This window comes from Lagopus muta, chromosome 10, assembly GCF_023343835.1.
Source record: "Lagopus muta isolate bLagMut1 chromosome 10, bLagMut1 primary, whole genome shotgun sequence".
NCBI classification, from domain to species: domain Eukaryota; kingdom Metazoa; phylum Chordata; class Aves; order Galliformes; family Phasianidae; genus Lagopus; species Lagopus muta.
In genome coordinates this window covers 10,163,508-10,180,486 of record NC_064442.1, presented here as the reverse complement: position 1 = coordinate 10,180,486, position 16,979 = coordinate 10,163,508, and the positions used below count along the sequence as shown (strand labels likewise).

Here is a 16,979-nt window from a genome sequence, read left to right as displayed (position 1 = left end):
CCTCTCTTAGATAGGACAGTGCTGCCCCATCTCTTTGCTCCATTGTTGTACTTTTCACAAAGCAGGGAATTTATTCAATATACCAGGGCAAGTTCAGCCAGGTCTTTTCTCATTGTTATTTACATTGTCACCCACATTTGTACATCCTTTCCAGAATGAAAACATCTACACATTAGGAATTTTAAATACGTTTGAACTTTTTTAGCATCTCTATGCTCACTTAAAATAAAAGCCAAAAAATATCAGAGGAGTACCAAGCAGTTAGACTCTAATACAAGAGCTCTTCCATTGGTCATGAAAGCTGCATCTAGCCAAGATGCACTCAATACTACAAGAGCATGAGTGGCTTTGTGCCACAGCTTCATTTGCCTATCATCCTGGGTCCAACTGGATGTTGGTTTAAGGTTGTTGAATTTTAAAACTGTCTCATGCCTTCTTTAAATTGGACACATAACAAGCCCCAAGGTGTTGGCTCTGACAAGGCACTGCTGGCACGCTACATCACTCTGGGCATATTTCTACTGCACTATTAGAACTTTTAAAGCCAAGGGCAATGGGGTGAGAGTTTGTTCTAGCCCTCTTCCATGACCTAGAACTTTATCCCTAACAGTTAGCCTTACAGCCTCTCTGTGCAACTTCACTTGTTAAATGCAATCCTTACCAACGCAGCCAACACGGGTGGGATTCAGTTCAAAATCTGGAGGGCACTCACAGGTGTAACTACCAGCTGTATTGACACATGTACCACTAATGCAGGTTGTGGGATCTGCACATTCATTAACATCTGCAAGAAAAAAACAGCAGGAGGTAAGCAAATACACATGGACACTATCAATATATCAACTACACTGACTACCATAAATCCATTAGCTCTCAAGTACTGATATCCAAGAAGCTTTAAAATGTACACACACATTCTAGAAGTATAACACTAGCCTAAAATCAATTCTTCATTGCACTGTGAAAAAAAGTGGAAACATAATCTATGAATTCACATACAGTATTCAGAAATACTTAGAGGAAAGCTAGATAACAAGCTCACTGCTTACAATACAGTACTGTGAATGGAAACTACAGGGCACAACAAATCTCTGCCTGGAAGATGTGAACAGGCAGAACTGTTATCTTGTATTTATTTCCTTCTTTACTTAAGGCAGTGTGATACTGGAGGCTGACAAAGAATGGGAAAGAGTAGAGAAAGCCACTAGTATCCATAGTACAGTGCCCGCTGCCTTTTCTTTCTGTGCTATACAGTAGGGAAGGGTGCATTTTCCTTATATCCAAACTGATATGTACAGATTTTTAATAGAATTTCCTTTGGAGTTGATAATAACATTAACAGAAAATTAAAAAGCATGCTGTTCAAAATCATCTTTACCTGTGCAATTACCACCACTTCTGTCCAACTCATAGCCCACTTCACACTCGCATCGGAAAAGTCCAGGAAGGTTATGACAAGTTCCATAGACACAGATGTTAGGAAGTGAGCACTCATCAATATCTGACAGAAATAGGAGGGGAAAAGTATGAATTTCCTTTAACTTTTTAATACAGGTACAGGAAACTACAAAAAGGTTCAGAAAACATGAATCTGGAAGCCAATGGCTCCTGAGCATTGGGTAAGAGCAAAAAAAAGAAATAACATGCAAGATTAATATTTGAGGCCTAAGTAACCTAATCCATAGCCTTTGTTTTGGGCAAAAGACTCTTTTCAGTGTCACTAGAAGCCATGCCAGGAACAATCTGAGCTTGTTAGTGGGCTAACCTGACAACTAGCAAAATTAAACATGGCAGGAGATAAGCTTTAAGCAAGAAGTTTTTCCTAAATCAGCAGCCATCTCCAGAAGGCAGGACTTCAGAGAAACAAAATTAATTAAATAAATAAATAAATAACCAACAAAAGTGAATACTAATATTCAGGTTCCTGCATTTGACAGATTTTGAGTTTGGCACCTGGAGCTCACTTTTGTGTGCTTTGTTCAAATCATGATATCCAATTCAGCATTTAAGGAATGCTGCACCGCACAAAGAACAGCTAATTTGATACGATAAAAAGAAGAGTGTTTACAAAGAACCTTAAAATCCTGCATTTAGTCTGCACATCCAAGACATCCAGGATAGACTGTTATAGCAACAGGAATTTGACTCTATATAAGCTATTTAAAGTTAGCTAAAAGCTTTCTAAGTAAATTGTTGCATGAAACATTATGAAACCTAATATTGTTTTAGTTTACAGAAAAATTCAAGCTCATAAATTATTTCTCTTGGTAGATTACTTAAAATAATGCACAGAACACTTCTGAGGGGAAAAATCCTATTTATAGAGGTGCACTTATGAACTCCATCAAATATCAGTTCTTATTAGTATGTCAGATGATATGGCTGCTGCTTCTTAACTGACTGAACTGATAAGTGCCGCACAAACTGCGGATTTCAAATGTTACTACTGAGAACATGACCTTAATTAAATACAGGTAAGTGACAGATTACTTTCAAAATAGTACAAAAACTTTCTGCAAGGCTTCAAATTCTGATTCTGCACATGGCAGAAGCTCTCAAAACAGGTTCACTGTGCTAGCTACAAAACCAGTGTTTTTCAGCTTCACATACACAAAGCCAAAATAAAACTTTTTCTGCTTAATTTTAATGAATAAAATTAAGAACTGTTTGCAGACTAACCAAGATAAAATGGCTGTTGACCAAGTCATTTGGATCACCAATCACACCACAAATAATATGTGGTAAGACAGTCTCCAAAAACTTTTTCTCTGTATAGAACAGGTTGATGAAGACACAAGGGCTCATAATAAATATTAGCAACCTTTTTCTGTTTAAATGACTATAAATGAAAAAACCAAAAAACTAATGACAATTTTCAGGCAGTTCTCAACGCAACCATAACTGCAACCAATTGCAAGATTTTTCAGACATAAAGTATTATTAAGGCAGAGTTTGCTGAATGTTGTTCAAAGCTTATGGCGAATTACCTTCACATGCTTTCCCATCCAGACTTGGCAAAAATCCCATATCACATTCACAGCGATACCCTCCTGGGGCATTGAGGCACTGCCCATTTTCACAGAGATTCAAGTTTTCGGAGCATTCATCTAGGTCTGTAAAAGGAAGAGAAATTGAAGGTTTACAGTAAACACAGTGTTCTCAACACTTGTTTCAGCTACAGCATGCAGTGTTCAAGGATATTAACAATTCTGCACATGCAGAAGAAACTATAGTCTACTTAAGCTTACAAGCTATTACATGCAACAGCTTGGTATATTTTCTACATTAGGAAAATGCAGCTTCTAACAAAAAACAAACTGAGCTAGAGAGACAGACTGCTAACATATCTGCAGTTAACAGAAACTGGAGGCAGTACACATGGTCAAATTTAGATTCATGTCTGTTTTATTATTGTTATGACTTCTATTACAGAAAGGCCTAGTGGCAGCAACAGAGATAAGAGATTTACTGTGAAATAAACAGGTCCAGTAATAGATGGTCTCTATGCCAAACATAAAACACTAGCAAAGTGGCACTGAGGTGAAAATATAACCAAAATCAAATTGGAATTAAACAGTTGAGAAAAGCTGTCTTGGTAGTACTGGGTTACCTGACCCTTCAGATAGACTGTGGCCATTATTTTCTAGCTGACATTTTATGCATCACAACCCATGTGTTGCAGCTGGCAGTGTGCAGGTTATGGAGGCCACTGAGGAGATGAATCAGATTCAGGACTAAATTATAGAGACTGAATTAATAATTCAAATTTGGCCTTAAACCTGTGGAGCCATTTTCTCAGATGTCATGAAAACTGCTATCATTCATAAAGTGCTGCGGATTTGCACTAGCTGAAAATCTGGCCCAGTGAATGCCTGATCACATGGCTTTATACTGAACAGGACCCCTCTCCATATAGCGTTACCAGCAACACTGAATTTGTTAGTGTTAGCTGGGGTCCTGATGACCAAGTCTACGTGAGCTGTACTGTTCTTCAAAGTGTAAGTGAGGGTGGGAAACTCGGCTCTCTAGCAGTGATTTACAGTAACATTTACAGTTCATAAAATGAGGTTTCAGCATGTCAGCACTGTGTCTTGACACCAACTTTCAGGGTGATGCAGTGAAGAGGTCCGACAATAGAAACTTCCTTATGGAAAAACATTTTTAGGCAGTTTATACGATTATTTTAATACACATGCCCCACTACTTAAATATCAATATTGGCAGCCAATGAACTGGTCTACAAATTGGATAAATTATATGACCAAGCACTGTTATAATGTTTGCAATCCACTAGCAAGAAAAGGTCAATGAAAACTTTCATTTTATGAAGAGAAAAAAGCAACTGCTTTAGGCCAGGTATAATATGCAGTACCTTTCAAGTTTTGGCAACTTAAGTGAATTAGAACACAGTGAAGGATGACATTCAACAATAATTTCAAATCTTTAAAAGGTGGCTGTTTTTTCTAATCTGACATTGAATCATAGACTAACTTAGGTCGTAAAGGACCATTGGAGGTCACCTGGTCCAGCCTCTGCCATAGAGAAGATTAATTTTAAAATCAGATCAGATTGCTCACAGCTTTGCCCAGCTGAGTTCCTAGCAATTCCAAAGATGGAAATCTTACAATCTCTTTGGGCACTTGCTGCAGCTTAAATGCTATCCTCTGAAATAGCAACTGAATACTGGGACCATCACACTTAATACAACACAGTCCTTGAACTGAGTCGCATTTTATATTCCAGCTGAATGGAAATTATGAGTACAAAATCACAGAGTTTACACTGTGAATATTAATTCACTGATATCTGTGCTTAAATTTTAATACCAATAAAAGTAAGTGCCAGGTGAATATTCAAGCATGGTACTTCTCTTGTTGCTAAGAAAGCTCACCTGTACAAGTGAAGCCATCCCCAGTATAACCTTCTTTGCACAGGCAGCGGTAAGAGCCCATTGTATTCTTGCAGTCAGCATGTGGGCTACACATGTGGGTTCCATTGGAGCACTCATCCAGATCTTTAAAATAATAATAATTTTTTAAAAAGCAACATTAGTCAACAAAACAAAACTGACTCAGCACAAATACACACTTTAAATAGCATATGGCAGACAGAACCTCTACTTAAAATAATCATGTCTATAATAAAACCTACATATCTGTGGAACCATCTGATTGGAAAAGCAGGCAGAACTTATTTGCAGGCCAGCAAAGCAGTCTGACAAGGTAAGTGTGAGTGAGGAAGCCACATGGCACCCTCAGGTTAAGAACTTCTGGGTTATATCTTGTTTTCACAGGAAGTACTGAGAGACCTCTCACTCCACAGCACAGCCACAAGCTGCTCCTAAGGACACACTGTCTCTCCCCATGGTCCAGTCCACTTCCACTGTTTCAAAAGCCAAACATGAGATAATGTTGATTTCAGTTACCATGGCAGAGAATTTGCCCTACAACGGATCATGTCAAATTGACCTAACAAAGCAGAATAACAGTTTCTCTTCTCAATTTGTAGGTGTGGTACTGTTTTTTCCAGAGTTGCTGAGCTACGGTATTGATCAGACCTTACAAATAAATACAAATGCATACAACTCTCACCTGTGCATTTGATACCATTTCCAATCCAGCCGCTGCTGCAGCTACATTTAAAACTTCCTGGTGTGTTTGTACAAACGGCGTGTCTATCACAGTTATGGGCTCCAATTTCACACTCATTGATATCTGTAAACACAGAGGTGTTTGAAGAGCTCATGGATCAAACCTTCTCATAGACAGACTACTGATACAGTTATTTCTCAGGAAAGAGAACATGAACACAAATCACCACTTCTTTACAAAATGACATTTAGAAGTGATGCAGAGGGGAAGTAAAATTACAAAGAAGAGCAAAGAAGCATGCAGTGCATTTCACATGTGCTGGCTTACCACCTGTTTTTCTGATAGGTATTTAAAGCAGTGTTTCTGCATTCCACTCCAAAGCTTTTTACAACTGAGGAGGAAGCAAGTAGCATAACATTCAGTGCATTCACAAAGAAGATGTGGACAGTCTTTGGGAAGTAGAGGACTAAGAGCTATAAAGATTACCACAGCAGATGTTTGGCATCCAGGGATGCATGTCTGTCAAGCAGCTTTCCCACAGGTTATGGGTCAAACCTGCTGACTAAGAGCTGATGACATGAGGACCTGTGCTGCCTTGACAACTCAGAGACACCACTACAATTTACTGGTACACTGTGAGCGCAAAGCTAAGTGTGTGTATGTGTGTGTGTGTGTGTAAGACAACAGCATTCCCATCTGCCTATCCTGGGGTCTACAGAGAAGGACTCAGGTGGCTCTGCAGTGCATAGTTTACTAAATGGTCTCAGAGGGACTACTGCACAGAGACTCCTGAAACATAGCACACCCATGTTCCCCACAGGTATCTTCAAGGATGCTGATAACACCAGCTGGGTACCATCTGCAGACTCCTAGGATTATCCCCAGATAGTTAATGAAGCCAGGTTCTGCTCTGCCAGATACTGTGTGGAAGGTGGAGGATGGGCTCTATCACTGTATTTGATGAGATAGCTGATGGAGGCAAAGATTACTAGGCATGCAGTTTATTAACACAGTGAAAAAAAGGTTAACATCCTCATCTGTAGAGATACCAGGCAGCAAGCAATCCAAGCTTTAATATAACGCATTCATGCCAGCACATTCTACTTGAATATTTGCTTTTTTCACATTATTTTGATTCTCAGGCATTCTCTGGCAATGTCAAAATTTATAGACAGAAAAAAAAAACTAAACTGAACTCCACTCTTCCTTGTCATAAAACAATATTAATGTTCCGTATAAGTACTTGGAGAATGTATAAACTCAAAGGCAAAGTTTTCAGAAATTACTATTGGTAACTAAAACAAATCCATCAGAAGCTTTCTTACACATCTGAGCTATGGATTTTACAGAGCTTTCTATAACCAAGATATAACTGTGCTTTACAAATATATAGGATGCAAATTATCTAGAATTCACATCAAATCACTTAATATTTTTATCATTTTTTTAGCGCTCCTAGATGCCTTTGCTATTGCAGTAAGCCAAAGCATGATATTTTGTACAAATCTGATGGAAAGGGAAAACAATCACACTAACTATGCACTATTCCATACATAAAATTCCAGCTCAGATCCCTATTGGGAAGATAATTAAGAAAGAGTATGAGCCACCAACCAGTTAGCAGTCACTGGGGGCCCCAAACCCTTAAAACTCACCTATCGTAGTACCTAAAAGCAATTAGCTCTTTAAGGAGGGCAAAAGAGTGGAGCTACTGGGGAGACTGTCCAGATGAGACCTTAGCCATTTCTTTTATAGCCCTTAGGTTTTCTGCCCACCTTCTTTAGACATAAGGCTTGATGTCCTTTTTTAATGCCCTACACATATATTCTGTCTTTTCACAAAAGCTACATGTTGCTCTGAGAAGCAGATAACACATCTTTCATCCTACTATTAAATTCTCAGGTCCAGAAATTACCCGAACACACTGACTGCTTCAGTCTATGTAGGGAAACTGCATCTAATCTTATTCCTCTGAGTTTTTTTCTAAACACGGCGCTGAATCAAAACTCCAGACATGAGTATTCCCATAATCCGAATATTGAAGTCCAGACACAGATCTAAGTCTGGCAGCTGGAATCTACTACTAATGAATGCTGACTGCACCAACAAGCTTGAAAACATACAAATGGACACTTACTTTCAAAAACTCTTTTAAAAAGAGAAGTGCCAGGAGCAGACAAACTCAGAGCATATTTGCCTTCATCATGTGCAGAAACTCATATGCCGATAACATCACCCTAACAGGAAACTAGCGTCTGTTAAAAATCTTCAGGGTGGTCAGAAAAAAAACAAAACACTCATTTTGGCTTGGACCGAAGGGAAAGACTAAAAGGAATTTCTAGAGGTCAGTTATGGTATAACATTGACATAAAAAAGCTGAGGCAAATACTCTATTTTTTAACCTTTACGTGATTTTTAAAACCAAACTGTTAAACCTCAACTAACATTGTGATTGCTCTGCATTTGATTATTTGATGCTTTGAAACAATCACATGCTTCCTTATACCCTTTGAAGCACAACAAAACAACAAAAATCATCATCAGTCGAGATACTTCTGCCAAGAATTCTTCTAAACCGCCAGCAAATACAAACAGAAACTTGCATGCAACAGCTACGCCACAATGAAGTCATGTTCAGGCTCAATTTTAAGGCAATCTAAAAACAATTTGCAATTCTACATGAAGCGTCTCCATCCCATTTTGCACTGGTTCACTAACAGCTTGCACCCAAGAGTCTCCACTATTATCTCCCAGTCGAAGAGAAAGAAATTGCTGCACCTTCTCACAGCTGATGGGCTGAGCACCTTCCCCACCACCCTTCTTGTTCACTTTGTGTCAGCTATCTGCCACAAAGGCTAAAAGGCTTGGAATCTTCTGCGGGATGAAAGTTGCGAGCACAAATGTATATCCAAACAGAGGTATTAATAATGGGATCAGCTTTCTCAGATATCACCCACTGAAATGCCATTCCACTTGCTTTGAACAAAATCCTGAGATCCTTTTTTAGCTTTTATCCACATACACACACAAAAAAAAAAACAAAAAAAAAAAAAACAAAAAAACAATGCTTTTTTGCCTGGGTAAAGATCAAATGGGGAATGCCATGCCAAATGTGTTTTCTAATACCAGCTACCTTTAGAGGTACGTTGTAGGGATTATTTCATTGATGCATGAAAAAACTTTCATATATTTAGATGAAAGCTGATTGAAGTATATAACATACCATCACTAGCTTTGTCCCAGATTTTACTTATTTTCAAATCTATCTGTATTTAACTCACTCGTTACTTTACTGTAATCCCAATTCTCTCCTTTCATTGCACAGCTGAAGTTTAAGCCTAAATTTATTGCACTGCAATTATTTCCAAGGCAGAAGAGATCTCAGACCAAACATGGTCCTGTGTAAATGGGGCAGTAAAATCAATGGAATTTATGCCTGCTTATACTGGAGCTTAATATGGATTTATGTTGCCATAAGTATTGAATTATGACTTCACAGAACGAAAGAAAAAGGAGAAGTTGAGCTCTGCAGGGGAAAAATTAATACAACATAAATATCTTTAATAAGAGCAAGAGTCCAGATTGTGCTGTCTGCATGGCAGTACAAACAGTACTACTCTTCAAATAGCTCCAACTCTTTTCATGCAATTGTTTGAAGAGTAAGGCATTACTCAGTATGAGCAAAGGTATCAAGACCCGAAGAGCACACACGAGGATGCTACTCAGAGTTTAACACAAGGATGTCCTATTCCTATCGACTTCAGTGGGATTTTCATTAAAGAGTAAAAGAATGAGTCACTGATTTATATCAACCTTCTACTTCTGCCTCCAGTATGTGGCTGTGACAAGCCAAAGAAAATAAAGACATTCCAATCCAAGACTGACACTGCATCCTCAGCCAGTCCCACTGTGCCCCAGTCCTGCTGCACACATGTTCTCAGCTTTGTAATTGCACAACTCCCATTAATACTAAGGGAGTTGTCTGCCTAAAACAGATGAGAATACGCATGATAAATAATATGCAGATCTGACATCATAACAATCCCAAGCACTATGGGGAAAAAAAAAAATGTCAGTCACCCTATTTTGTTGGCTTCTTTAGTTCTCTTCTCTGGACAAATATTTTTTCTCTTAAGCCTTCGGCAATTAATAATGCATGTCTTCCATTAATCACAGAGGCCCAAGTTTTTAGGGCTATACATGTGCAGCAGAAATGCACACTTAATATATACCTGTTGTATAGGCAGTATGCTTGCAAATATGGCAATTGAATGCATGAGACAGACAGAATCTGCATGGAGAATCCCCACACAGTCTGCAAGTGGATCATTAAAAATCGTTCAAGGAGCAGCGCAGAAATAAATAACTTTATTCTCACTTGTTCTCTGGAAACATCCAAAATCAGAGGAAATTCTGTATTTGAACAGTGTGAGTAAACACTAATCCATGCCATGACAATTCACACATCTGTCATAGCACACGAAGGCATCGAGGTACTTAGTGTACATTTGCTGTTTAGTTTCCCCGTGGATTCAATAGCCTATAAGGTTTCTCAGCAAAGTGTGAATTTAGTGTCCGCCTATAAATTAGCGCTGCTGGTCAAGAATTATGCAAATCCCTTAAGCATTTTTTGGCTTTTTAATTTTTTTTGGCACTCTTTGCAGATCTGTGCATTCTATTCCACTGACGTTCCACTGGTATTCCAGGCCTGGGCCCAATTCCCACCAGGCTGGTTGTCTGATGGAAGTCACGAGGCATTTCCTCCTTCTGGGATGCTGCCCATGTAATCAGGTGAGTAAAGGCAGCCATGAAGAGGGGAATACTTTTCAGAAAGGAGAAGACCATGAATTTCAGCTTAGTGCTCACTGTAACATAATGAGTAGAAATATATATGGAAAATTTCTCTAGTCTAGCTCAGTGCCTGTAAGATTGTTTTATTCTTTGGGAATCACTCTTAGATTTTATTTAGCATACTGCACCACGAGTTCCTCTTGGAATTTCACAAGGGGCAGATCAGTTCTTGCCTTACATCACCATCTTGGGGAGCAGTATGTTGTTGCTGGACAGATGCCTACTCACAATACTCTCCTTCTGTAGTACCCCCATTTGGCGGGCAACATCTTAACATTATCATTTTTTGGTATTTGGCCTGATACAGCCTGCTCCCAAATTCATAACGGGAAATGTATGTGTTTCACTGATATCAGAATTCTCTTGTGCCATCAGACTGAAGCACAATGTACTATGAAGGGCAAGAAGCCAAAGGGAGGGGAGAGCGGTAAGCACACTGTACAAGTGTCATGGACCTACTTCTGAGGGCACATGCCAGGGCTTATCTCTTCTTTTCACTTTATCAGGTATCTTGATCTTTTCAGCTATGCTCTTTTGAGTCATGTAAGTATTGAATAGTGTGCACTCACTCTATGATTATCATTATTGAGTGATAGCAAGTAGCTTTAAACACCGAAGGGCCACCTCACCAAGGCCATGGTCATACACCCACTTCCAGCTTTTCCTGACACAGTACCACCACGGCCCCCATAAAGTCATCAGGGCAGCAACCAGCCCCAGCTCTCCAATCCCAAAGGCACACTGTGGAGAAGGCCAACTGACTATCTGATCATCTCTGGTTTTGATTTGATGAATGTCTCAGGCAACTTTGGTTCCCAAGTTCCACTCACTCAGCTTGAGTTTGTGCACCCCAACCTTAAGTGTGTCCAAACAGAGCTACACTAGGAGCACACAACTCTGACTGGCAAAGATGGGTGGGGGCGAGTCAGAGAAAAATATTTTCCTCTGTGAAAGTATCAGAGCAAGGAAATTTAAGACTCTGCATCAACAGTGAAATATTGCAAATTTACAGGCAATGCTCCAGAGTGGCGATGAATCACAAAATGCAAATGCAAGTGCCAATACAGAATTTAATCTCTGCACAAACACACGAATACTTTATTAACAGAAAAAGCAGAGAAATTTGTCATGAAGCTCAGCAGTCTGGAACTGGGATAGGGGAAAGCTTGCAATCTTTTCTCTAGTGGCTATGTACCACTGCTTGCCTAGAAAAATCTAAAATGAACTGCTCTGTGTCAGTCTTGTCACAGTTTGCTTTGTAAATGGAAATTAAGCCATCTGTAGCACTTTACCTTAGAATTCTGCATTTACAATGTATAAATTATGCATAAAATATTTTAAATTTTATATTTGTTACTAAGCTCAGTTCACATTCTTAGTGAGAACCCAGGAGGAGGGGGGAATAACATCTGTGTGGGATGGGAATGTAAGTCAGTGGGTGGATTCTGAATCCTGTTAAATGATTGGGGAAAAAAAACATGTTTATTTGTTAAAATGGAAACAATCACTAATGACAAGGGAGATGAAATATTTAGACAAAACTGTAATGGAACCCAGAGGATGTTATTTAGTTGTTCTCACGAAATAGAGAACCTCCTATTGAACACATTTTTGTAAATTTTTTTTTCATGGGAGCTCCTAAAAACTGTGAATGCTTTTGATCTCTCTGTAAGACAAGAATCAAGCCCTGGGGGTTAAGGTGCTGTTGGTAGGGTCTCTCCAAAAGATGTCTTGAAAGATGTTTTCATTGGCTCCTTCACCTGAGCAAAGGAAATTCAGTTCTGATAACTAAGGCCATGCAAATATGACATGTGGAATCCAGAGGTTTTCACCAGTAAAAATTTAAAAATCAGAATGCCTTTTAAAATCAGAATACCTGCACACTGCAGATCCTGCAGTAATACTTGTAACCTATGCTTCGGTCCCTACACAGTCTCTTCAGCATGAAACTAGTCTAAGAAGGTCCTGCTCTGCTTCCTCCCTTCTCTGAAAAGTCAAATCCAAAAGATTTTGGTGATACGAGTACGGTCCCATCTCGACTTTACCAGTGCAACTAATACTTCACCTTTTTTCCTTAGACCTCTTTTGAATTACTGAAGGTCTCAACAGCATCTGCCATACTAAAGGTACCATGATAAAAAGTATCATCCCCCCTGGGACACTGACATTTACCCAGGATAAGCAAAGGATGGGCTACAGAACAGGCAAATACATGGGAGGCAGTGGGAAAGACCCACATGGCAGATAGAATCCACCCAGAAGGCAGGGCTTGGCTGGGACCAGGAGGGAGGGATTTCCCTGCCTTTCTGTTAGCAAAAAATGTGTTTATTGGGACATTTGCTACTACCCAGAGCCACATGCTGCCAAAATTGTGGTTATTTCCAGGCACTTCCTCAGAAGCCATACCTCAAATTCCTCTCTTGCCTCCAGGACCTTTCTCTGCCTTTTGTCTTCTACTAGTTGCTTCGGCTTCCCTGTCTGCTCCTAACCATCACTTATTATGTTGGGAATGATAGTTGCGCCATGTGTAACTGATCAGCATGAGGGTTTTCAGGTCTAGAGAACTGAAGAGCTCCACATAATTTAGGGTAGAAACAAAGAACAATGAAATATTGGTCTACAGGGTACAATTAGGTTTTCTTGGATTTAGATCAGTTCATATGTAAGTCAAAGGCAGCTGTTACTAATGCATAACTATTCATCCACAATCCAATATGCAATGTACAACTTCAGCTCTCAGATTGTTCTATGAGAGCTGTTAAAAACCAGCTTCTATACTTGGGGCACTTACAGAAGTGTATTATTAACTCTGTACAATAAGAGTAGACCGAGAATAAAAGTTTGTCTCAAAAACATTGCCAGAAATGTGTTTACTCCAAGTCTACATTGAAAATTATATTAAACATATGTTTGCATTCATTTTTTGGGCAAAGCTTAAGACTCTCAACACCTTGGCTTGAGACACAAGCACTAGGATTATTTATATCGTGCCCTCTAAGTCTGTGTATTTGAAGCTCATTTATGTTAGTTGGCAATATATTAACTAATCCAAATTCTGATATTGCTCATACAATGTAGTTGGGTAGCTGTATTGTCACCACTTTGCAAAAACTGAAAATATATTTTAGCACATATTTCAAATCATTTTTGTTAGCCAAAACAACACTTGGAACAGATACCTGCTATTTGCACTCATAGTATACAATTCATTAATTTAAAACCACTGTGGTCCTCAGTAATCTTCAGTTACAGCCAGCAGCATTTTCTGTTCTATTAAACCAACAACAATGTAGTGAGCTCCTAGCAGCCATTTTATCATTCATTTCAGCAGAAGGTGCATCGGGCAGAACGCTGTGCCACCCAAGTTCAGAAGAGAAGTTCAGCTCATTTGGATAAAGATTATAGTATTTAAAGCAAATAAGTAGAAGAATCTCAGAAAGAAGAGAAAAAAAGGACTTGCAGAATCACAACTGTAACTGAAGTTTAACTATTAATTTTAAAACATACCTGTGCATCCAGTTGTGCCTTTCTTGCCTGAATATCCCATATCACAATGGCAGATAAATGAGCCTTTTGTGTTCTCACAGGTTCCACTCAGACAAATGTTTGGATGCAGATCACATTCATTAACATCTAAAAAAAACCCATAATTTAATATTTATTAAATAAAATTCTTAGAAAGTAACTAGAAAAATCTCTGAGATACGATTAATTGGAAAATACTCAGAATCATCACTATTGTCCAAAGAATGACTGTGACTGTTAATTGATGTTTTCTTTCTGTATGCACGTTTGTGTGAGCAGTTACAGGTATCTTTATGCGCACACACAGATGCATACATTATCCTGTTTTACACAAAACCTTTCCAAAAAATATCCTCCAGATTTTTTATTTAAATATGAAAATTTGGTTTGGATTCACCGTTTCTCTACTTCACTCTACCAAAGCACAGAACTTGCATAGTTTGATTAAGTGACTAGTTTAAATCAGCGCTGACAACTCAGCTTGCTAGAAAATTTCCACAGTGCCACCCATCTGCAGTTCCTCTCTACAAACCTTCTTTGATTTTAGCTGCATAAAATCTTTTTGGAAGAGCAGCCAGAGATATGCTATTATAGATCACAATGTTTGCTTTTCAACTTGGTCTGGGAGTTTACAGGAACATACAGACATTACACCTGCATGTGATAAACATAGCTTGTGCACTGGAGCTCTTCTTATTTTTCAGTGGCCAAAACTAGAGCACAAGAGCAATACCCTGTATCATTGTGTGTCTCCTTGGAAACAGTGCCTTAATAAATATTTTTCCTTAGTTAAGGCAGATTGGAAAAGAGGTGTTTTCACTTACCTACACAAGTCTTCATGTCTTCAGATGCCATGAATCCATCATAGCAAAGACATCTGTATTCTCCTGGGATGTTTGTGCATTGGCCTCCATCGCAGATATTTGGATTATCTTCACACTCATCAATATCTGCAGGGAAAATTCAGATTAAAATATGTCTTAGACAGGTTACCTTCATGCAGTGCAACCAGTCTTAATCATGGCAACCAAACATTTAATGCTCTGGTAATCACAATTAAGCTTGAATCCTTGTAAATAACTTGAGCAGCATATTGCAAAATCCTCATGATGAGTAATCTCCCCTTCCTGGTAAAGTCAGTGGTAAACATTCCCCTCTGAATCCAAGAGGAGCGGGAACCAGATTTGTCAGTAGAAAAGTCATTAAGAGAAACAAAATAAAAACAAAACAAAACAAAACAGAAACAGAACCTTTGTCACACAACATGGCTACATGTAATTGGAGATTCCGAAATACAATCCATCACTGCTGAAGTCAATGGAAGCTCTGAAGTCAAATTCAGACTTCACAGAGCTTAAAAATGTTTCTTATATTCATGTATTGAGAGTGGTAACAAACTAGAGAACTGGACAAACTAGAGTCAAGACCATGATGGGAATAAGTACAGCACATATATTTAGTTCACTAAGAGATTTTATGTTTGTTTGTTTGTTTGGGGTTTTGGTGGGAGGTGGTAGGGAATGGGTATTTTAATGTGTATATATATAATTATTTCATCTATTTACTTGTTAGCATTTCAGTTGACTGGCCAGCCGACACACGTATTTACATCTGCTAGCATATAAGATGCTTTTTCAGTTCTTGAAAGTAGCCATCAGTGATGGAGGCCAACCGCAAAAGCAGACACTTCATTATATTAATGCAGCCATGCTAGCGTCTGGAGTCTTTCAAAGTCTCTGGGATTATGTTAGTGCTTCTTGTAAAAATTTCTAGAATCTCCCTGTGTCAGCACCAACATAGACCAGCAAGAACAAAAATCTGAAACTGTGTACTGATTCCATGGGAAAAAAATCAGCACAAAAAGCACAAAATTCAGGAACCCCCTCTGAGAGAAAGGGTGTAACTCATTATCAGTCTGGTCTATTGTGGATTGCAGTAATTATGCAGCTGCAGAAAATGAACTCACTTTAACTTAAAATATTATGTTCATTATCCTTCTATATTTCTAGCAGCTAGTGTTTTTGTGAATACACAGCTTCTGCAAGGAAGAAGGCTGACCCATCCCTGTTCATCTTAAAGAGCAAATAATGTTAGCATGGACATTAGCCTGGAAATTTAATTTGGAATGGAATTTGAATTAACATGCAAAATTAAGCTCTAGAAATGGGGATAATAATGACAGAAATAAAGAACTTTATTTACTAACCTGTCACTGTATTGATTTCACAGTTGGGGGAAAATCATCTGACAAAGAACCTGTTGTTTCTCCTAATTGAGCAGATTATTTATGCATAACCTCACCAATTCAAACCTGACCTACTACTGAACTGAACAGCATTCTTACCAGCTCAATTATTAAGAAATGTATTCTGTAATGGCTTCCAGCTTTGTATGATGTTAAAAATAAAAGACATGTTCACACAGAGTGCAAGCATAAAATGTAAAAAAAGTTATTTCACATATTCTAGTCACAGTGCTCCTAAATCATGTACCTTGTACAAACATACAACATACAAAAATCAGACATTCTCTGCAAAGTAGAAAATGCTGCAAAAATATTTTTTTCTTCTTTTTTAACTAACCTTGGGTAGAGACCAAAATTTCAACATGCAGACTGAATATTCACAATATATTTATATATGCAAACAATTTCTCTTCATGAGAAGAAGGCAGCATTTTTAGATACTAAAAGAGTGATGAACATGGCCCCTCACAGCTCTGAGTATTTTCTTGAGTAGAGTTTGACTTGACATCCAAAGGCGTCTGGCATTTCTGCCATCAGTACATGACATACCTCAAGAGATAGCTGATACCTGGCTACACAAATGGTAGGAAAAAAACCTCTGACCAAAATATAACCGTTATTTGTGCCCACAATTAGTTGTATCTACAGTCACTTCTGGACATGCTCAAAAAGATATGTAGCAATACCAAAAATCTGGTATTTCATCCTTCAAATCCCAACTATTGGCAGCATCTCTTATTAAAATTTCTTTCATTGTCACAACTTAC

General features: G+C 38.5%; 1 protein-coding gene across 3 annotated transcripts in view; it reads right to left on the bottom strand.

Annotated features, from left to right (window-relative positions):
- FBN1 (fibrillin 1) overlaps positions 1 to 16,979 on the bottom strand; it is a 147,647-nt gene that overhangs the window by 32,672 nt on the left and 97,996 nt on the right. For all 3 annotated transcript variants that reach the window (XM_048956653.1, XM_048956656.1, XM_048956654.1), the window contains 7 exons: positions 14,792 to 14,917; positions 13,950 to 14,075; positions 5,592 to 5,714; positions 4,892 to 5,014; positions 2,988 to 3,113; positions 1,379 to 1,501; positions 662 to 784 (listed from right to left, as the gene is read on the bottom strand). In XM_048956653.1, the coding sequence (XP_048812610.1) occupies positions 662 to 784; positions 1,379 to 1,501; positions 2,988 to 3,113; positions 4,892 to 5,014; positions 5,592 to 5,714; positions 13,950 to 14,075; positions 14,792 to 14,917 (870 nt within the window). The remainder of the gene's footprint in view (positions 1 to 661; positions 785 to 1,378; positions 1,502 to 2,987; positions 3,114 to 4,891; positions 5,015 to 5,591; positions 5,715 to 13,949; positions 14,076 to 14,791; positions 14,918 to 16,979) is intronic.